Source organism: Rhinolophus ferrumequinum, chromosome 19 (genome assembly GCF_004115265.2).
Source record: "Rhinolophus ferrumequinum isolate MPI-CBG mRhiFer1 chromosome 19, mRhiFer1_v1.p, whole genome shotgun sequence".
Lineage (NCBI taxonomy): Eukaryota > Metazoa > Chordata > Mammalia > Chiroptera > Rhinolophidae > Rhinolophus > Rhinolophus ferrumequinum.
Window position 1 is genome coordinate 18,564,587 of NC_046302.1, and position 24,032 is coordinate 18,588,618.

Below are 24,032 nucleotides of genomic sequence, written 5' to 3' on the forward strand. Positions count from 1 at the left end.
GTTTTATCTCCTTAACATTTTTAACATTTTAAAAAATTCATTCAATATGTTATGCTGTGATTTCCGTAGACACTTAAATATTTGCATTTTATTCACTTAGGTTATTGAGTTGAAATTATCTTTGAATATATATTTTCTAAATTCCTAATGTGGGGTATGTATCCTTTTTTAACCATATTTTTCCTGATTATATAAATAATGAAATTAGAGAAATTTTGGAATACAAATAACGCTAAGAAGAAAATGTCTTATAATACTGGTACCTACAAGATAACTTAGTAATATTTTGGAGTACACCTTTCCACACCCCCTCTTTCCCCCATGCAATATATGTATTTTCCTTTTCTCTTCAGCACTCACAAATAATTAGTAAAAGTTACTTGTAATCCTTTTTACATAATAATACATTGTGAATTTTTACTAACATAGGAGTTTTTTTAAAAGCTGAAAAGAACAAAGTATGAGGTGACTTTTTTTTTAAACTTTGAGTTCCTTGAGCTTTTAGTATTAATTCAACTAAAAAGATTGTTGAACACTCATTATGTGTTATATGTTATGCTGAGCAAAGCAGATGCAAGCTTGCTTAAGATATAATTCTGCCCCTCAGTGCTGTCCTGGGGTTCATATTTTGGCTATAATAAATGAAAGCAATTTCAGTTTCTTCAATAAATAAGTTCCCTTAGGTAGAGTTTACAATTGGCAGATTTTTATAGAATTTCACTCAAATTGCAGTCTGTACATAGTAATGTTGTTGCATGATTTCAGCCTTTGAGTATTTGTTAAAGGTATAATACAGCTTTAAAATAGTTAATTTTCTCTGTGTTTGCCAAGTCAGTCTTTAGATCTTCATAAAGTATAAAAATTTTGGAGTTCAAATATAAAGAAATATCTTTTAGTAGTTGAAAAATATTTTGGGTTTTTTTCCTTTATTTTTCAGCTTTATTGAGATATAACTGACAAAATTGTCAAGTTAAGAATACATCATGGTGGGCGGCCAGTTAGTTGGTTGGAGCGTGTGCTGTTAACAAGGTTGCCCATTCAATTCCCGCATGGGACGGTGGGCTGCGCCCCCTGCAACTAGGATCGAAAATGGCAACTGGGCTTGGAGCTGAGCTGTGCCCTCCACAACTATATTGAAGGACAACAACTTGACTTGGAGCAGATATAACACACTGTCACCCAATAAAGAAATTTGAAAAATACATCATGGTGATATGATAGACATGTACATAGTGAGAGAATTCCCACCACCATCTGGAGTTAATTATTAATTAACACATCCGTCACCTCATTTATTTATGAGACCTTTTAAGTTCAACTCTAAAAATACTTTGTTTTTGTTTCATAGATTAAGAGCAGGATTATGTGATCGCTGTGCAGTAACTGAAGAACATATGCGGAAAAAACAGCAAGAATTTGAAAATATCCGCCAGCAGAATCTTAAACTTATCACAGAGCTTAGTGAGTTTCCTTTCTTCATTTATTAAGTATTTAAAGCATAATGTACTGTTGCTAAAACCTATTAGTAAATTGGTTGTAGTCAAATGGACTGTTTACATATACTTTTGTTAATTTAGGCAAAGTTCAAATGTCCTTTTTTCCCTTTGTGTAGATTTAATCTCATGCTTATTTTAGTAAGAAATAGGGTACAAAAAAGTTTGTGTAAATACTGTACAGTTGGCCTTAACGTCTCACCAGCTATAAGACAAAAAAAGTTTCCTTTGGATATGTCCATATTTGTTTATTTGGTTTTATCTTTATGTAATTTGACTATTTAGTAAAGTTAAATACAGAGCAGACAATTTAGTATTCTATAAAGGTGTACACTTTTTTGGGTTTTCATGACATACTAGTGCAAGAATACGGTTTTCAGTTAGGTTCCTTCCCCATTTAATATAGGATTTTCTTACATTCTTAGCCTTTTTCTTTTACCCTTTTTCTCTTCTAATACCTTTCTTAACCTTCTTCTCTTTTAACTGTTTTTATACTCTCTTACTGACCCTTATCTGGATTCCCTATAAGCAGCTTATAATCAACATGTCCAAAATCTGATGAATTTATCTTCTTTCCCAAACTAATTCCATCTTCTGACTATACATTTTTCTATTAGTGATATTGTTATCCTCTGGGTACTCAAGGAAGACTATATGAAATATATGCTCATTATTTTAAAAAGAGATAGAAAGAACATAATTTTATTCTACTCCCAGAGGTAACTACTATTAACAATCTGATACGTATCTTTCCAGGTCCAGGTTTCTCTGTTTCTGTCTGTCTGTGTCCTTTGTTTTTCCCCCTCTTCTTTCTCTTCTCTTTTAAATTTTGATGGGATCATACCATATTTCTTGTCCTAACAAGTGTTATTTCATTTTATACTATGTCTTAGAAGTCTGTACATGTTAATATATTTAGCTATATAGATTCTATGGTCTGTATGTGTAAATACATGCATGTGTTTATTTAGTAATGTAAGAATATTACCAAAGTGTAGAAATTACATTTATTATATCTCAGTAAATGTAGTTGAGATCTACCATTATATTATCGTTAGTACTACAGATAATTTTCAGTAATGTTCACATATCTAATAGTCAGATTTCCAGCAACTTTTAACTATCTAAAAATAGCCAAAAACTCAAAATGAGCCAAAAAACCTAGATGTTAAGGAATAGGACAGTGGTTTTTTTTCCCATCGTTGCATTGTATTCCATAGTGTAGATGTCACTTATTTAGCTATTCTCATTGATGAACAGCTCAGTTTTTTGTTGGAGTGTTTGAGAATGTCCATTTTCCTGCATCTCCTTCAGCTTTGAGCAAATGTAGTGATTGATAATACTCAAACTGGTGGGCAAAGAATGATCCCTTTTTAAAATTAGCATTCTCCTTATTACTATCCAGGTCAAGTATCTTTTCACATGATCTTCAGTTTGCATTTCTTCTTGGGTGAATGGCTTGATTATCCTTTGCCTAATTTTCAGATAGATAAAATATTTTGTGAGTTCTTGTTGAAAATTCAAAAACAAGACTATAGATGTTTTACTAACCTCTTTAATAAAATCTGTGTCTCCTTCTAAACTTGAGTATCCTGGTTCTCAAGGACACAGGGATGATAGAATTAAAATATTCCCCAACTATTCATTTTTTAATCTTGTATTATAAGCTAGTAGTCTCAGATAACACAACTAATAACACCACGAATGTGATTCCTGAAAAGTTCAGGAAAACTAATTTTACATAAAAATGAGCAAGAGAAAACTTATTAAGGTCAAATCCCAAACAAAGTTGTTGTAAGAATAAAGACATTAAGAGCTTCATGTTTACAAATTTTTGGTGTTTCTATCTCATGCTGCTTTTTTCTTCCTGTCCTGCCTTTTTTTTTGTTTTTTTCACTATTCCCAGTTACTGAATTTAGAGGATATTTGGGTTTTAAATTTCATTTTTATTTGATCCTTTACTATTTTCTTTAATTCTTTATTTCTATTCTTTTTGATCAACCTTGAAATTTTACCATGCATTCTGAAAATATAAAGTTAATATCTCAACCCTCTTCTGAATTACTTTGGTTCTGATGTGCCAGTGGCACCCTTTCTGGCTTTTCAGTGTTGCAGATTGACTTACTTTTAGAGTTGTTTTGTCATTTCATTAGATTTGGAGGGGAGGAGTCAAGTAAATCATCTTAATCAGAAAGCTAAGGTGGTCACCTTTGACTTCTCTTACCCTATAAAGGATGAGTTGCCAAAAAACTACTGCTTCTGCCTCTGTAACAGCTCTTCTGCCTGTCCTCACTTCCTGTTTCTGCACATTGGCTTCTTCTGCAGGTATTCCAGATACTCATTTATTTTAATGCAACATTCAGCTATAGTCGAAGGATATTTCCATGCCGCTGACTGCAGTGTTCGACTTTACCCCATGAGCTCAAACTATAGAATATCTTGTCAGTGTTCCAGAAAGGAAGTTTAGGAAAGCAGATGTACATTATTCTATATTTTTGTGTTTTTCAAGAATGAATAGCAATAGGAAATTTTTATACTTTAATCATTTATTTTAATAAAATATAGCACCTTAACTGTATTTACTTAAAAATATAAATACTGTAATTATTTTTTGCGGATTTTTTACACATTTTGGAGAACAAACTTGAAATGAAGTAATGCAGTGAAAGGGTTAACGATAACCTGACTTGTCAATGCTTTCTTCTCACTTTGGTATATACATAAATACAAACAAATTAATCTTCTATCATTCATATATGAAAAATAACCGATAATTTTTAAGATAAATTTCAGACTTCTTAGCCTGCTTTTAAAGGCTTTCTACCATTTATTATACCCAATCTTTCTAATTTTGTTCCATTGATTCTCTGCATAGAACAGTCACCTACCAAGCCAGCTCAGTTGTCCTCTTTGTGATGAATTCTTTCCTGATCTTTTCAAGGGTCCAAAGCAACCTTCTTCTCCTTAAAATTTTCGTTAGTATTTTATCTGTATCTCTCTAATGGCCTTGTCGCTTTCAGCTATATAAAACATGTCTATGTAATCGCTTGTCTCTCATTACGCTATGCTTTCCTTTAGGTCATTGTCCATACCTTAAGTTGTTTTTTAGATCCTCCATAGCAGGTAGTTTAGCAGCCTCACATATTGTAGATAGTCAAAAAAGTTTATTTATTCAATGTATGGAAATATATTTAGATTTATAAAACAGTGAATTAATTAGTCACAAGTTTTGGATTATAATTAACTTTCTTTGGTAGAGACTAATTGTATTTTGTGACTTGATCTCTTGTATATATTCCTCCTAGTAAAACACACACTTAAGCTGCGACATCATACTAAAGATTGATAAGACTTTTGTGCTGACTACAGTGGAAATTATAGCCCAAAATTGAATTTCTGATTTATAAATTAAATAAGGATGGATAGGAAAATTTAGTTGAGGTAGATTCAAATAAACAGATACTACTTCAATGGATATGTTTAGATTACTGATACCATAATTATTCATGAAATACAGCATATGACTAAGGAAGAAAACTTGACTTAAGTGTATTTATGTTATAAAAATTACACTGATATTCAGTGTTATATTACTTTTATAATCAGATTTATTTCAAGATAAATGACTGTCACTAAAATGGTATTTGAAATGAGTAGGGCTGAGTAACCAGATGGAATGCTTTCTTGTCCTCAGTATGAATAATTAGACTCTACTCCCCAGTACATAAGGTACTCTTTCTTTTTGCCCACAAGCATTACATAAAATTATCAGTTAATCATTTATATGGAACTGGCACAATAGGAGATGTAGTAATTGCAACCTGGTAACAAATTAGTTTTGCACAGTAACATTAACCCTGACTAACATTGTGACTTAGAAATTCTAATGTCTCCATAATTGTTGAAATTATTTAAAAAGCCTGACATACATGTTAATAGAATTATTACATGTGCCTTCTTTTTCACATTATATTTAAGTGAATGAAAAGAATACTCTACAGGAAGAAAATAAAAAGCTTTCTGAACAGCTGCAACAGAAAATTGAGTAAGTATATTTTCTAAATTGCACCAGAAAATTGATATTTTCCCGCAACTTTTCTTTCTTCATTTTACTTAGCTATACAACTGTAAACATGTATTAAGAGTTGCAGATTTCATTTAAAAAAATTATAAAGTGTTATGTAATAAAAATATAAAGAAAATCATTATATTTTTGTTCGTGTTTTTGGAATATATATGAAGAGTGTATATGCATCTCTTAGATTAGTGTGCAAGTTTATAAAGTATCCGAACATTTTAATTTAAAGCATTTTAATTTTTACAATGATTATTATACACAATACATTATTAAAACACTTATATTTCAAGTAATATTTGAGTTTTGTTACCTCTCTTCCAGCCCTGTCCCAAAGCTTCATAAAAGCAAACCGAATAAATATTTCCTCTTACACAGTTCTCAGGCCTCAAGAACTTCCTCTCTGATCCTCTCCCCCGTCCCACCATTTTTCTTAAAGAATAAAAATAGCTTTTATCCTGTGGACCAGTTACTCTTCTTTGTATTTTTTCTTTATTATTTCTGATCCTCACTGTGATTCTTCAAGGTAATTTTATTATCTTTCCTTTATGGATGAGGAAACCAAAGCTCACAAAAGTCAGATAACTTGCCATGGTCCCACAACTAATAGGTTCTCAGACCATCACTCAGACCTGTATTTTCTGACTTAAAGGCCTCTGTTTTTTTCATTATGAGACAGTGTCTCAAACAAATAATCTATTTTCTGGGTATGGTCTGACTGATGCAGAGCAGAGATACAACTAGTTCTTATTTCCCTTGTATATAAAGCTTATATAGTGTTTTTTAAGAATTAGGATTCAGGATAGTCTTAATGGTTTTAAAGGGCTCTTCAAGATTTTGTTGCATCTGAGTAGGCAACAACTTTGGTACTAACTATGCAGATGTAACATTGTTTTGAATAGTTACTGTCTTATGTATAAACACGTCTCACAAGTGGAATTAAAATCCTTATCATTATACTTTTAGGTAGTAGATATTCAGTAGAATTTTGATATTCCTCCCATGTGATTAGTTCACTGTATATTGGTAACCAAAGGGAATTTTGAGGGAGGATAATAGATGAAGAAAGAAGGCTAGGGGATCAGACTGAGGTTGTCAAACGTGTGTATGAGAATGTCAACACTGAACTAATTTTACTTACGCTGTATATCGAAGTGAGGCTAGAACACAGATCCACAGTCTTTTAAATATGACTCCAAAACCCAAAAGGTGTTGGTTTTTTTTTAGTTTTTTTTTTAAGTGTTATTCACAACCTAACTTCACCTCAACTGACAGGATGCTATTTATGATCCTTATTTATCCCACCACATTCCTATGCTTTGCTTTGAAAATATCAATGTGCTTGACTACAGGCTGCCTCAGGCTCCACTGGAGGTATTAAGTAATAATCTGTATATGCTCTGTATTACCCTTCATGTAAAAAAAATGTGAACTCTGAATCACATTTGTTTCCAAAGACTGCAGGTAAGTGATTGTTGACTTATATTAATTTATGTTATGTGAAGTAATTTAGCACAGGTAGCTTACAGTGTTTTGAACACTTTAGGCTTGATATTTATGAATACTGAGAATAATGAGTGTGTAGAGGGTAATACAGAATTAGGTGTACCTCAAAAAACGAGGTGTATAAATATATTAAAACTAGATAATGGCATGTGCTTGGTAGAAATACTAATTGGAATTATCATAATTAGTTTTGTTTTTTTTTAGTGTTCTCGAATTCATATTTTTCCTGTTGAAGCCGATTGATATTTTAGAAAAGATGAAGTTTGAAATTACAGTAAAGATTAATCATGTAGATGAGCTCAGGGCAAGTATGTTTTATTTAGGGCGTGCCTTAGAACAGTGTAGGAGATAGTCTATTGTGTCTTCAAGTTCTGTTCTGAAATTCAAGATAGTTATTCTCATAATCCAACTTCTGTGGCTTGCTCTCCTCAATCAAATTTCCTTTTGTTTGGCAGTTTAAAAATAACAGCAAGTATTACCTCGTAAAGGCACCCTACATTTCTTCTGACTACCTAAGCCACTCTAACATAATATTAATGCCTCAAATTCTGCTGAATTTTAGGGGAAAAAATACTATTTAGCTTGTACTTCTTGTGAAATACAGTAATTCTAACTCATCTCAGCTGGTTTTGATGTTACAGATGCCTTATGTGGTAGGACAGCTGTTTTGTGATAGTGACACTATAATGAGAAATTATTCAGTAACAAAATGCCGTTATAAAGTTTATATATATATATATATATATATTCGACTCTACCAGTCACAAAAAGCAAAGCAAATAATTAAACAAGGTAAGCACTGAGGTCATGACTCTTCGTTTGAGGAAATGGATGTGCTAGTTTAGTGAAAGTCAAAGGAATTTATACTTAAGTCTATACACTTGAGGACTGCAGGATTCATTTTATTCAGTGCTCTCTTCTAGATCGAATTCCTTGTATGGCTTCTTTAATAGAAAGCATTGTTTGAACACCTCTGGTACAAGCCTGTTTAATTTTAGCGAGATGAAATTATTACAAAGTTTTTTGTAAGTTTGTAGAGAAATCACTCTAAGTTATATTTGTTGATTCTGATTTTGCCCTCTGGGACCATCTGTAACAAGTTTACCCCCTCTTTTACTTGGTGTTCCTTTGTGTGCATGCAGGTAGCTATCATGGCCCTCCTGAGTCATCTTTAGAATAAATGACCTCTGTTCATTAACTGTTCCTCATGTGGTATTACTTCAAAACTCTTCAAAATACCATTTCTGTTTAATGTTTTAGTTTTGTCAATATGTTAATTAACTCAATATTCTACATAGCCTCATCAATAGAGTAATACTGCCTCCTCCATTTTTCTGTATCCTTTTTACTTATATTAATGTCAAACATACATATATTACTGGTGATTCTTCCTTGGGTTTACTACCTATCTTCTATGTAGATTTGTTTTAGATATAAATAAATAAATTCAGAGTCATGATTTAATCATAGGTTTTTTTCAGCCTTACTCCTTCATTTTAAGATAATAACACTGTTGAATGCCTATTTTCTGAGTGTTTAATTACATCTTTACGTAATTTTTCCTTTTCACAACTTCCCTACAAAAATGAAGTAGGAAAGTATAGTACCATCCGTACTTTACATGTAACTGAGGCTCAGCAAGGTTAAATAATTTACCCAATGTAATTAGGAAGTGTCGGACTCAGGATTTGAACCCAGGTACCTCACTTGAGAGTTTGTATAGGATTTCTGTAGTTTTCTGCTAAAAGAGCCACAGAAGTTGACCTACTACATGGTATCACTATGTAGATGGCAAGGCCTGAATTCTTTCTCTTCTGACTCAGTTCAATGATGCTTATATCTCACATTTATCCTGTTCTATATCGTTTTGTTAGGTTTGGCCCATTATTCCAACTTCTGGGGGTCTTTTCATATGTTAATTTTATTTCCTGCTATGTAGTAGGTTAGCTTTTATTCTCGGCTTTGTGTCTTCCACTAATTTGATGAATATTCCATCAGTACCCTGCATCAAAAATCATTAATAAAATGTTCAACAAAACCTGCCTGAGGATGGAGCCTTGAGGGATGTTACTACAGATTTCCTTCGTTAATGATAATTCTTTATATGATATTGTTTAGTCAGTTAGGAATCTGTTAATACTGAGTTTATATTTCTTTTTGTTTACAATGAGGAGATATCAAGAGAATCATTATCAGATGCCTTCCTGAGAGCCAGTTGTAGAATAAACCATTCTTTAGAACAGCTGCTTTCATAGCGCTAATTTTTAAAATTAGTCTTGTTTGAATTACTCGTGATAAGCTTATACTGGTTTTAAGAGCTAAGGGTATCAGAGTCACTGGTTTGTATTTTAGGGAATCCTCTTCTTCCCTTTTTTGAAAATCAAAATAAGTGAACCCGATGGCCATAATTGCTTCAATTAAATTCAAATTATGTTTTAACTGGAAGTATAGAAGTTCTTTAGAGGAGAAAAATTGAATTTTAAAAACTTTTTTTACAGTCTTTATGAAGAGAGACCCTGTATATATAGATCAACTCTTTTGACAGGAATTTAAGGGGGAGGACTACAGATAAAGTAGATAACAACAACAAAAAAATTCTCAAGCCTTTAGAAGGAAAAGTGAAAGGAGAAAGATGACCAATGTGCATAGTTAATTTAACCAAAAGCTGTGGTGTGAATTTAACTTTCCTCAGCAAATCAGAGCGAGATCTAAGGCTTTCAAGAAGAAACTTGGTTAACATATGGAAGTTGTTTTGCTATGTTTTGTTTTACCTTTTTTAAATGACGAAGGACAAAGGAGGACAAAGCCAGCACTTGTTTACTTAGTTTGGACACATCTAGTTAGAGCTAGTTTTTTATTGTTTTTTTTTCTTTCTTTTGTGTGATCTCAGCTACTTCCAGATCAGCTCTGCCAGGAAATCAATTTCTTCTCATGACTCATTCATGTTTCAGGTTGAATTTTTATGACTAATAGGCAGGTAGGCTGTGATGTGATTAGTTAAAGTGAGGTCAGATAGATTTCACACTCCATTAATTTATAAGACTTTCTCATATGACTAGCTTACTCTGTTTTTCCAGAATAAGGCAGTAGAATTTGTAAAGAAAGATTAAAAATAAGATATTAGCTCTAAAGATGTTCAATATAGAATATAGGATTATAGACCACAGTAATGTTGATATTATCCAGGAAATTAAGATATAAATCAGTGTTGGGAAAAATTTATCTTCTAATTTTGTAAAAATCTCTGTTGGTTGTAGTTGATAAAATTCTCATATTATTGTTTGTTTTGAAATAGTGTTACAGACTGATATGAGTATAATAGGATAGACTTGTTTTGTCACGTAAAGCCTAAATTCTTGACAGACTGGTAAGAATTGGTTGGCAGATAAAGTCAGTAATGGTTTGACATGGGAAAGTCAATTGAGTTAAAATTAATTAACTTTACTCAATAACCACAATTTAATCCATACCCAGTATTTAGGCACCACTGGTCCTGACTTGAGTTGAACATATACATAGATCAGCACAAGTTTATTTTTCTGGTGGAATCTGAGAATCTCTCATATTCATTCATTCAATCATTCATTCATTCATTCAGGAAATATTTATTGAGCACCTACTGTGTGCCTAATCTTGTGGACACATATATCAGTAAACCAAAGATCCTTATACTCTCAGAGTTTACATTCTGGCAGGTGAGCAATAGATAAGTCAATTATATACTAGTATGTTAGAAAGCAGTACATGCTATGGATAAAGTAAATAGAATAGCACGTAGGGTGTAGGAAGAGAGTTGTAATTTTAGTGTATTCAAGGTAGGCCTTGATGAGAAAGTAAAACTCCAGCAAAGACTTGAAATGGATGAGGTAATTAGCCATGTGACATACAGTGTTTCCCCAAAAATAAGACCTACCCCCAAAATAAGCCTCAGTTAAGATCATCAGCCAGACAGACGCATTTAGTACGTTATGACGATGTTCCAGAAGATGACATGACTGTATTTGAACAAATGTAGATTGTCGTACATGAAAAAATAAGATGTCCCCTGAAAATATGCACTAATGCGTCTGTTGGAGCAAAAGTTAATATACGACCTGGTTTTATTTTTGGGGAAACACGGTATAAGACCCGGTCTTATTTTCGGGGAAACACGGTATGCCTGGTGTGTTTAAGGAAACCTGAGAAAGTGAGGGTGGCTGGCGTAGGGTATGATACGAAAAGAGGTCAGAGAGGATATAAGGGAAGGGGACAGTAAGATCATGTAGGACCTTGTAGATCATTAAAAGGAAATGGCTTGTGTGTTCTGTGAAATGGGGAGATGTGGCAGGTTCTAATCAGAGAAGTGATGCAATGTGACGTAAGTTTTAATAGGATTGTTCTGACTGATGTGTTGAGAGTAGACTGTAAGGGGGCTTGGATAGAAGCAGTGGCAGAAACTAAAAGGTTGAATCCTACTTGTAGTCTGTCATTAGTCTCATGGTTTACACTAAGGATAACACATTGTAGTGGTTAACAGTATTGTGCTGGCAGTCTGCCGGGATTTAGATCCTGGTTCTGTGATTTACTATTTTAGTAAATGGCAACTTCTGTAGCTTCGTTTTCTCATTTGTACAATGAGGGTATTTGTAATAGCTCATACAATTATTATAATTAAACTGATACATGTAGCACTTTGAACAGTGCCTGGCAGTATAAACCTACAAGAATGTTGGTAATTATCAGTGTTAGTATTATTTTTCCGCTGTTTTTGTCCTTTGCAAAGTTATGTTGGTTCTTCTACCACAGTGTTTATCATTGGTCCTGTCCTTTCCATAGGTATTTTTAACATCCTGGTTCAGACCCACAGCAGCTTTTGCCTGGACTGTCACAGCCACTGCCTAATTGATTTCCTTGCCCCTTTCTTTCTGTTCCAGTCAATCTTAAACACTACTGGTAGGTTGTCACGTTACTTCCAGGCTCTAATTCCTTTATTCCTTTCTTCTTGCTTTTTAACATATTCGCACACTTAATCAAGCTTCTTCTTTGTGTAGTTCCAGCACAGGTACAAAGTAGTACTTACTGTGCGTCTTTACTCAGACTGTGTGGATCCTCTGCTGACTTTCTCTGCCATTTGAAATTTTTAAAATTTCACTTCAGGTGCCAGTAACTACACTTTGTACTTCCCGTCTCACAATAATATTCCCCACTCTAATCATTTGAGTATTTCTCTGATCTTTAGATTTTGAACGTTATTTGCAAGGAATTACATCTGTTATAGTTTCATACCTGTATTTTGCTCTAGCTCCATAGCATGTGGTAAATATTTTAGTAGATATTTATTAAATTAATTTTCTTTCAATTGTCATTATTTTCCTCTAGGAATGATCAACAGCATCAAGCAGCTGAGCTTGAATGTGAGGAAAATGTTATTCCAGATTCACCAATAACAGGCTTTTCATTTCCTGGCATTAATCGGCTGCGAAGAAAGGAGAACCTCCATGTCCGATACGTAGAACAAACACATACTAAACCAGAGCACTCTGTTTGTACAAATGGTAAGGATTAGAGTTGTACTTTAGCTATTTGGTTTTGTAAAAATAGTATTCATCTGTTGTTTTTATGTTATTCAATCTAGTGGAAGGTCACTGTTCAGGTAACTTACGTTAGGACTAAATTTAACTTCAATTAGTGAAGTGACTGGGAATGCATTTTTTACTTGTATTATGTAAAGACATGCATTGCTTGCTCTTCTGAATATGTAAATGCATGTAGTAAATAGTTGCCTTTTTTCTTTTTCTTTAAAAAATATTCTTATGTGAATATATATGAGTGGGATAAAAGGAAGGAGAAAAGGAACTTAACATTAATTTCTGCCTACTGTGTGCCAGGTATTATGCTCAGTGATTTAAATATACCATTATATTTTAACTCTCATGACAGGCTTGCAAGGTAGCTATTAGCACCTATGTTTTAAAGATGACGAAAGATGCTCTTTAGTAGGGTTAAATAACTCATTCAGGGTGACCTTTCAAGTAAGTAAATGAGTCCGAATTCTAATGTAGATCTTCCTGGCTCTAAACTTTTGTATTTTCCAGGTTTTTCCCACAGCTATTCCCATATTGGAGCTGTCATTAACTGGCTTTTTTTATTTGTTATAATTTGTAGCAATTGGTGGTAATCAAGAAATGACTTTATAATGTATCTACTTTGTGCCTTATCAGTGGCATATTTCTAATTCCAGGCCAGTTTACCATTTCTGTTAAATGCTTTGGAACTACCTTTTCCATGTAGTCGTGAAATTTATCGTGTGACATGATACAATGATTATGCCTTTCAATATTGATCTAAAGTAAATGGTAAAGACTAATTTTTAACCTAAAATATTTGTGACAAGGAAAGCATTTGGGGGTGAAGGGGTGTACTTAGTCCTAGAGATATTTTTATAATGCAAAAAAATTGTTAACAGCTATGCCTTTGAAAATATAAGTAGATCTTATTCTTTGATATTGGAAAGCTGGCTTAATATTCCTCATTTTATATGCGTTTGTATCACCATCTAGTGGAAAACAAAAGAACTGTTAAAATCTTACACATACTTAGGAGCTAACGTTAAATGTAAGATCATAGCTCTAGAGTGAATATTCATTGGCCTTTTCATCTGCTATCAGATAGGACATGAATCACTATAGATAAGCATCTGCATAATTTAGATCATATTTAAATCCATGTATAAGAATATTCAGAAAAACAAATTACAGCAATTTTCTTTATTACTGGTAGAAAAGTCTTCTTTTGTATCTATTATAAATGCTTCTGGTTTATTTCTTCATTGTACGAAAATAACATATAACTATTTAAAAACTTAACTTGTCTGTTTTAATCTTGTTCTGATAATTTTTACTTGGAATCTGAAATTTTGGTTTAAAATACAAGACAACTTTTGAGCCATGCAGATTTTTTTAAAACTGACTTAATGACTGTTTAATTCTTTTCTCTTTCTAACTACCCTTGCTCATTTATTTTAAAGTTCATAGTGCTTTTTTAATATTGTTTTCAGGTTATTATTAGTAAAAGTCTGTTTCCCTTTACTTAGTCCTTTTTGTTGTTGTTTGTTTTCTTTGAATTAATTCTGGTAAAGCATGTTTCAGGATTTCCTTCCAAAAAAATAAAAACTAAAACAAAGATTGTGGAGATATATGACGCAGCATTCATTTTAAATTAACCTACTGATTTGCAACAAATACACAGGGGAAAGATACATTAAAATATTACAACTCCCAGAGACTTAGGTTAGAAGATGCTTCTGTTCTAGGTCTCTCTTGTACTGTCCTAACTTCTTCCAGCTTTGTTTCTTAGTGAAAATGTAGGAATGAACTTTTTACTAGAATATGAAAATTATATCAGTAAAATAGCACTTCTAATGCATTTAAAGACAGGTTTGTATTGGCTTGTCAAAATAATATTTAGATAATATTTTTTATCATGATTGTTTATAGGTAATCTCTCCTTTTTTTCCCCTTAGAATTGAAAAGAGTTTCAAAATCTTCAGCTCATCCGCACCATAAGCCTAATGAAAATGAAATTCTAGTGGCTGACAGTTGTGATCAAAGTCAATCTCCAATGGCTAGTAAGCAAGATACTGAGATTACTTTATAAGTTTACAGTTTATGGGTATTGGTGGGCAAGAGTGGCCAATGGTCTGAATTACATGATATTTTAAAGTATTTTTTGTTAATTTTGTTTGTATTACTAGTTGCTTAGCAATCTTTTTCACATTGAAAAATGTTGTTCTATTATTAATTCATATTAATATACCTATCCGTATTAATACAAATTGCTAATAACTATAAGTAAACAGGGCTTTACTCTGGTTTACTCACTGATTCAACAAATATTGTAGTGTTTACTGTATACCAACCACTGAACAAAATAAGCCCTGAATCTCATAGAGCTTACAGTCTCATCGGGGGAGAAAGGAAATAAATATGTTAGGTGGAGGAAGCAAGTACTCTGAAGAAAAATAAAGCAGGGTAAGAAGAGATATTAGAAACCCTCATTTTAAAAATGACATCTGAGCAGAGACTGAGGGACATGTGGGCCGCTGGGGGCGGGGCCGGTCAGAGCAGTCAGCCAGCAGCCCAAAGGCAATGAGGGGTTGCTGTCTGGCTGTTTGACCTTGAGGATGCCTGTGTGGCCGGGCAGAGTGAGCGAGGCGGGTTGGTTTAGCAGAGTTGCTGTTTACCGAGAAGGAAGAGACTGTGAGCAGCAGGTTTGTAGGCTGGGGGTGGCCATAAATCAGGAGCTAGCTTTTTAAGAGTATTCTGTTTGAGATGCTTGATAGACATGCAGTAAAGATTTTGGATGGGTAGGTGGATGTGCTTTTAGAGAAGTCTAGGATCAAGGAATGGAAGTTGTCAGCATGTAGGTGGTATCTAAGCCATTAGACTGGATGAGATTACCCAGCAAGTGACTGTAGATGGAGAAGTCCACGTGCTTAGACCTGGGGCACTCCATTGTGTAAAATAGTAATTCTCAACTTTTTTTCATTATCACCCCACCCCAGCCTTTGTTGATACTTTTTTCCTCTAGTCACTTCTACCTTGGAATTTTAATACTGCAGCTATACTGTATGAGTGTATATATGTCTGTGCCTTACACATAAAAAGAGATTTTTTTTTTAATCTCCCAAGAACCATTTTTGGATGTGATATCACAACTGTAGAAGTGGTGGTTTAGAGATCATTAAAATAAGGAGGAATCAACCAAGTAGCCAGTGAAGGAGCTGCCAGTAAGATAGGAAAGCTAAGATAACATGGTACCCTTTAAACCAAGTGGAGAGGAGAGAGTGCTTAGCCCTGGTAAACGGGCTCATAGGTCAAGGAAGATGAGACTGAGGACTGAGCATCAGGTTTGACTGCAGGGAGATCACAGAGCGTTAAACTCATCACGTGACCTGTTGAGAGTGTACAAGTGATCAACCAGACGACTGTTTCATGTTCAAGAGAAACTAGGATCAGAGAAAGTGGAGAGAGCACTTCTAAACATGTCTCTCAATACATGGGATATTATATAGCACATTCAGCATATTTTTATGTCATTGGAATTACCAAGTAAAGGGAGAAAAATGGAGTGCTTCTCAGCACTCTGGAGCCCCTTCTCTTCTGCTGCTGCTAGGACTTTACTCCATCAGTTGTCCTCTTTTCCTGTATCTCCAGCTTGTCTGTAAGTTCTTTCCTTTCAACATGAATATATGTTATCTTTCATTTTTTAAAAATAATACTTCTTAATTGTCTCCACACTTACCTACAGCTTCTCTTCAGAGCTGAGAAAGTGATCTATGTTCAATATCTCTTCTTCTCAACTCACATTCACGCCAGTTGAAATCATTATAGTATGGATTCCACTACCCCCTCCTATCCCCAAGGAGGACAGGGGAGAGGTACAGGGGAAGAGAGATGGGCGTGGGGGGCGGTGAATATTCTCACGCTCTCTTCTCTAACTCATTACGTTGGAACTGCTGTGGCAAAAGTTATTAGTGATCTCCTGATTGTTAAATGTAATGACTATTTCCCAGTCCTTATCTTACTTGACCTTTCTGTGACATTTGGCATTATTGAGCAAGTTCTGTTTTCTTGAAGTGGTGCCACTTTCCTGCTTCTCTTACTTCTTATTGTTCTTTTTTCACTTTTCCTTTATTGGCTATTCTTTCTCTGTCTTTTAAATGTTACTGTACTGGATATGTATGGTTCTTGGCCTATTCTTGTCTCACTTCTTATCTCTTTTTGGAGGAATACCACTTAGAGTTAGTATATGAGAATAAATCCCAAATCTATATCTCTGTCCAAGATTTTTCTCCTGGATTCCAAACCAGTGTATCTGCATACTGTTAAGCATTTCTACCTGGATATCCTTCAACTACAGTATGTCCAAAATTGAAATTTTCCTGTCAGACCTACTCCCCTCATCCTTTTATTTACAATCTCGGTGAATGACAATCTACATACTGTGTTTCCCTTAAAATAAGACATAGCCAGAAAATCAGCTCTAATGTGTCTTTTGGAGCAAAAATTAATATAAGACCCGGTCTTATTTTACTATAATAAAATTTACTTATAGTAAAATAAGACCGGGTCTTACGTAGTATAATATAATATAAGACCGGGTCTTATATAATATAAGACCACGTATAATATAATATAATATAATATAATATAATATAATACTGGGTCTTATATTAATTTTTGCTCCAAAAGACACATTAGATCTGATTGTCCAGCTAGGTTTTATTTTCGGGGAAACACGGTACCTCTCTGAGTTACCTAAATCAAAAAACTTTGAGTTATCCTAGCCTCCTGTTTCTTCATCTCATATATGTAAAGTCTTCAAGTCTTATTGATCCCTCCTCCTACATATCTGTCCTACAAATTCTTCTGCACCCCCACTGTACTAGTTTAGGCCATCAGCATCCCTCATCAGACTATTGTAGTAATCTAATTAGTCCTCCTGCCTACTAGTGACTGTTTCTTGCTCTGTTAGCCTATCATGGCTAGAATTACTCTTTAAACCCAAATATTTCATCTATCCTACATTAAAAACCCTTGAATAGCTCTTCATTGCCTACAGGATAAATTTTAAACTCTTTAGCATAATCTGATTCCTCACCGACCTGTCTGGGCTCATTTTCTACTACTACTATTACTAGTGCATCTTTTGCACTTCTATTTCCAGCAGTTGAACCACATATAATTTTGTTGCACATATGGACCATTACACATACCTAAAACCCTTCTTTTTGCTCCCAGTTAACCTGTCAAATTCCTCTTCTCTCAAGGGTCAGCTTAGGCATCACTTGGTGTAGCTTTCCTTCATTTTCCAAGGCAAATTTAGAAGTCCTTCTTCTATGTTTAAGTCACCCCTTTTTTATGTACCTTTATTCTAATGTTTATCACATTTTATTGCATTTCTCTTTTTACCTTTCTATTTTAACTAGAGCTATAAGCTCCTTGAGGACAGGAATCTTTCCATGATGTGAACTGTGCCTGGGGGTGCAGAAGAACGTGTATGACAGATATGCAGAAGGTGGAATCAATAAGGCATAATGCCTGTGTGCTCCACAAATACTTGCTGAGTTATTGGAACTCTATATGCATAAAACTTTATACAATATTTGAACGTAGGTGATTTCTGTATAAATATATGATAGCTTAAAACTTCAAAATTATGCAGTGCTGTAAATCTCTCCCACAAAATACGTTTTCATGAAAGGTATATAAATGTGGTTTGATAGCCATACTATATCTTAGGTCACAGTAAATCCATTATAAATATATATGGTTTTTTTAGTGGCAATAATAAGAATAATCTAGCTGTTGCATTCATCTCATTTAGGATAAATAGAAAACTTAGCTAAAAGGTTTGACAAGTGTAGACAATAGATATCTGTAACTTACCGCCTTGTATAGTAGATATTTTGGGCTTTTTTGCACAGAATTTTAAAAATTGTCCAGTGCCGTCTTATTCAGTGGTTCTTTGAGCCTTTTATTTCTTTTTTTGTATTATTTTTGTACATCAAGTTTCAACAGTTATATAATTGGTTTTTATTTTTCTTACTTAGAAACACGTGGAACAAGAAGTTATCCCACTGATAAGTCATCTTTTAATTTAGCTACAATTGTTGCTGAAACGCTCGGACTTAGTGTGCCAGAAGAATCGGTAAGTAGTTGTTTAGTTTGGTGATAATATTAATTAATTGGTGTCCTTTTAGGTCAGTTTTTAGAGAATTGAGCAAGAGAAAAACTATTTTTTCCCAAAGATCATTAGTTAAAGGTCTAGGACAAAATTGATGTGGCTAGAAAGGCCCATTTATATTTTCCACCCCAGACAGTCCCAGAAATCTAGTCTTTAGAATTTTAGGGATGTAAGTTGTTGGTTGAGTCAAAATTTAGAGAAGTGATAATGGCTTAATACCCAACTCTCTTCCTCGCCCCCTCTCGTCTCCCTGTTCTTACCCTGTTTCATCTAAGAGAAGACTTAAACCTTTAGGTTGATTTCAGAATTTATTGGATCTTTTCAGCATCCTTTAACCTGTGGTTGGATTTGAAAACCAGTCTGCATTCTTGAGATTACTATGTACACTTAGTTCTTCTTTGTCCTAAGAAGTGGCTATCCAAATAGGCTGAGGGTTTGGGTCAGTACATGACCCCTTGATTTTTTTCATTATTTTAGTACTTCCTTGCATCAGTCACATTTACTTTTTTTCTTAATTAACCCCTAAACACCGAAAACTTGAATTCTTCAATCTTAAGGAAGTTTCACTTTGATACAACTTTAAAATAGTATTCCTTTGCTTTAGTTAATAAATGTATATGTGCTCTTAAATTGTCTTGCTGTTGAATTTGTAAAAATTGAATTGTGCTTTTCATTATATTTGGATTATTTTGTTCTTTCTAGTTTTAAATCCGTATTCAAGTGATAGTGGGTAGTTTTTAGCCTTTGAACTTTAAATGTGTTTTAACAGTTTCTAATTCCCTCTTACCCATAAGCCTGGCAGGTCAGTAGTTTAGACAGCAAATATGTTAAGATTGCTGATCTCTAAAAACTTGCTGCTCAAATGTGATCCACAGGCCAACAGCATTTGCATCATCTTGAGGTTTTTTAGAGATACAGAATCTCAGATACCACCCCAGACCTACTGAAAGAGAACTGGCACTTTAACAAGATCCCCAGTTGACTGAATGTGTGTTAAGTTTTGAGGACCACTGCTCTTTAAAGGATCCTTTTCAGTTCATCTCCTGTCAGTATAAAGAATCATCTCTGTTCCCTTCACCTCATCTTAATGATTTTTTTTGGAATTGGAGTTTTATATACCAGTAATAGGATGTACTTACCAAAAGTAGTAAAATATTAATGCTTTTCTCTCTTTAAACTTAAAATATGTTTCATATTTTTTATTGTGGTGAAATGCACATAACATAAAATTAACCATTTTAAAGTGTACAATTTGATGGCATTTAGTATAGTCACAATATATGCAACTACCACGTTTATCTAGTTCCAAAGTATTTTCATCATACCAAAAGAAAGCCCCATACCTGTTAAACATTCAATCCTTATTCCCCAGTACCTGCAGCCCTGGCAACCACCAGTCTGCTTTCTGTCCTTATGGGTTTACCTATTCTGGATAATTCATATAAATTGAATCATATATTATGTGGCATTTGAGTCTGGCTTCTTTCATTTATCCTATTTTTAGGTTTATTCATATCATAGCATTTATCAGTATTTCATTCCTTTTTAAGGAAGAAAAATCTTCCATTGTATTTATATACTTTATATTTTACTATTGAAGGAATCTCAAGGTCCCATGAGCCCTCTTGGTGATGAGCTCTACCCCTGTCTGGAAGGAGATCACAAGAAACAACCTTTTGAGGAATCTACAAGAAATAATGAAGATAGTTTAAGGTACTTTGCGGCACTTAGGTAAAAATTTATAAGCTACTGGTAAAATCCCATTACCGTGAGTTCCATATAATTAAACTTTTTCTCTCCAACCGTATATAGTTTGTATTAATTTTTATTTAAAAAAAAATCTTCTCCATTTTATGACTAATTGAGGGCTTTTTGCATTACTGTAGAGAACAGTACCTGCTCTCTATTTTTAGATTCTTCTGTACTTCCATCACGCAGTACCTAAGAGATCCCCCCCTTGTTACTCTGCCCCTTTAGAGAACCAGTCATCCCTTCTCAGTTTGTATTTCCAAAAACTGGATGTTTTATAAAATGCATCTGTAAGCTTGGATAAGCTTCCTAGATTGTGTTGCATCTCATTTTTGCTAATTTAAGAACATTCATTAACTAATAATACCTATATTTATGTGGTATTTTTCTTTTAAAAGAGCTTTTAATTTTAGATACATATATCACATTTAATTTATCATCATAGTAACTCATTAAAGTAGGTTTTATTACCCCCATATTTTATAGTCGACAAAAATGCAGCTCCAGAGAGGTTAAATGTTTAAGGCCACATAGCTATTAAATACTAGAGGCAGAGCTCTTACCCATCCCATGTCTTCAAACTTAAACTTAATGCTCTTTTTACTACCACAGATGTCTCCTCTGCTAGAGGCAGCCTGAGTCTTAATTTACATTCAGTTCTGTAGCATAAGAATTATGTTTCTTGGAGTTACTCATGACAAAATTTCATAACAGCCTCCCTAGTGGAATTTATTAAGATATGATTTTCTTATATAGTGAAGTTATTTAAATTATTTAGGAAAGGTATTTATAGGTAGGAATATCATGGTATTGAGATAGATTTGCTGTATCATTTTCCTCTGCTTTTTGTCAGCCAAGTGAAGAGAAGCCATCAACTATGTCCTGTTTTAATTGCTGGTTAATTATCTATCTCTAATATGTGGATAAGACCTTACTATAATAATTATGTATTAGCAAACATTTTCTCATTATGCTTGTCTTTTAATTTTTACCGTATTTCTTTAGTCCGAAAAAAAGTTTTACCACTCTTTATTTTTTTAGATTTTCAGATCCTAATTCAAAGACTCCTCCTCAAGAAGAATTGACTCCTCGGGTATCATCTCCTGTATTTGGAGCTACCTCTAATGTGAAAAATAGTTTTGGTTTGAATACAAGTTTGTCGCCTTCTATTTTAGAGACTGGGAAAAAAACTCATCTGAAAACAGTACCTTTCAGCAGCACTTCTAATTCTAGATCAGAGAAAACTAGATCAAAATCTGAAGATAGTGGTCTTTTCACACATCATAATCTTGGGTCTGAAGTGAACAAGATCATTAGCCAGTCGTCTTCTAATAAGCAGATGCTTATAAATAAAAATATAAGTGAATCTGTAAGTGAACAGGGTAGTATTGATCACATTAAAGATGCGATTACTGATAAAGATAAACATGTGGTGTCCTTGAAATCACTGGGGTGCAAAACATCCAAAAGGAAGAAAATTGAGGAAGAAAGTGAAGATGAAGTAAGCTGCCCCCAAGCCTCTTTTGATAAAGAAAATGCTTTTCCTTTTCCACTGGATAGTCATTCTTCTATGAATGGAGACTATGTAATGGATAAACCCCTGGATCTGTCTGATCGATTTTCAGCTATTCAGCGTCAAGAGAAAAGCCAAGGGAGTGAGACCTCTAAAATCAGATTTAGGCAAGTGACTCTCTATGAGGCTTTGAAGCCCATTCCTAAGGGCTCTTCCTCAAGCCGAAAGGTCTTGAGTGAGAGCTGTGTGCCAACCAAAGATTCCCCAGAGGAGCCCTGTTTGCAGGAGTGTGTCCTCCAGCCCTTGAGTAAATCCTCTCCAGATAATAAAGCACCATTACAGATAAAAGAAGAAAATCCTATCTTTAAAATCCCTCTACGTCCACGTGAAAGTTTGGAGACAGAGAACCTCTTTGATGATGTGAAGGTTTGTGTTAAATGTTCAAGGATTTTGGTTTAAATGGTTGTTTGTAATTTCATCTAGATGCTAATAATTCTTTGTGTTTTAGGGTGCTGGTTCTCATGAGCCAGTAACAATAAAAACCAGGTCAGTCCATGGAGCATGTGAACTTGCATCAGTTCTTCAGTTAAATCCATGCAGAATCGCTAAAACAAAGTCTCTTCAAAACAACCAAGGTATGTACACTATAAATAGTACTTCCACTCTTTACATATATTATCTTGACATATCATCTTAATACATATAATATATTAATATCTTAAATATATTATTTACATCCTTCAGATGGATTGAATTGTTTGGGAGGAAAAATATTTTCTCTCTTTTTTTTTTTTTAATTAAAGTTTATCAGGGTGACAGTTGTTAGTAAAGTTACATAGATTTCAGGTGTACAATTCTGTATTACATCATCTATAAATCCCATTGTGTTCACCACCCAGAGTCAGTTCTCCTTCCATCACCATATATTTGAACCCCTTTACCCTCATCTACCACCCCACTGCTCCCCTTACCCTCTGGTAACCACTAAACTATTGTCTGTGTCTATGAGTTTTTGTTTCTCATTTGTTTGTCTTGTTCTTTTGTTGTTTTTGGTTCATATACCACATATAAGTGAACTCATATGGTTCTCTGCTTTTTCTGTCTGACTTATTTCGCTTAGCATTATAATCTCAAGATCCGTCCATGTTGTCACAAATGGTCCTATTTCATCTTTTCTTACCGCCGAATAGTATTCCATTATGTATATAAGCCACAACTTCTTTATCCATTCTTCTATCAAAGGACATTTTGGTTGTTTCCATGTCTTGGCCACCGTAAATAAAGCTGCAATGAACATTGGAGCTTTATGAATAAATGTTTTCAGATTTTTTGGGTAAGTACCCAGGAGAGGTATTGCTGGGTCATACGGTAATTTTATTTGTAATTTTTTGAGGAACCTCCACACTGCCTTTCATAGCGGCTGCACCAATCTGCATTCCCACCAACAGTGTACGAGGGCTCCTTTTTCTCCACAGCCTCTCCAACACTTGTTACTATTTGTCTTGTTGATGATAGCCATTCTAACTGGGGTAAGGTGATACCTCATTGTGGTTTTTATTTGCATTTCTCTGGTGATTAGTGATGTTGAGCATTTTTCCATATGTCTATTTGCCATTTGTATGTCCTCTTTAGAGAAACGTCTCTTCAGGTCCTCTGCCCATTTTTCAATTGGGTTATTTGTTTTTGTGTTGTTGAGTTGCATGAGTTCCTTATATATTTTGGATATTAGCCCCTCATCAGAGGCACTGTTTGCAAAAATCTTCTCCCATTCAGTTGCCTCTTTATTTTGTCGATGGTTTCTTTTGCTCTGCAGAAGCTAAGTTTGATATAGTCCTGTTCATTTATTTTAGCTTTTACTTCGCTTGCCTTTGGAGTCAAATTCATAAAATGCTCTTTGAACCCAAGGTCCATAAGTTTAGTACCTATGTTTTCTTCTGTGCAGTTTATTGTTTCAGGAATATTTTTTTTC

The 24,032-nt window shown here is 34.0% G+C and overlaps 1 protein-coding gene across 6 annotated transcripts in view; it reads left to right on the forward strand.

Annotated features, from left to right (window-relative positions):
* The window catches only part of RBBP8 (RB binding protein 8, endonuclease), a 95,941-nt gene that overhangs the window by 50,551 nt on the left and 21,358 nt on the right, over positions 1-24,032 (forward strand). For 5 of the 6 annotated variants that reach the window (XM_033087649.1, XM_033087648.1, XM_033087646.1 and 2 more), the window contains exons 5-12: positions 1,349-1,461; positions 5,472-5,538; positions 12,433-12,608; positions 14,576-14,680; positions 18,668-18,765; positions 20,402-20,514; positions 21,592-22,489; positions 22,572-22,698. In XM_033087649.1, the coding sequence (XP_032943540.1) occupies positions 1,349-1,461; positions 5,472-5,538; positions 12,433-12,608; positions 14,576-14,680; positions 18,668-18,765; positions 20,402-20,514; positions 21,592-22,489; positions 22,572-22,698 (1,697 nt within the window). The remainder of the gene's footprint in view (positions 1-1,348; positions 1,462-5,471; positions 5,539-12,432; positions 12,609-14,575; positions 14,681-18,667; positions 18,766-20,401; positions 20,515-21,591; positions 22,490-22,571; positions 22,699-24,032) is intronic. The other variant, XM_033087651.1, reaches the window with a different exon arrangement.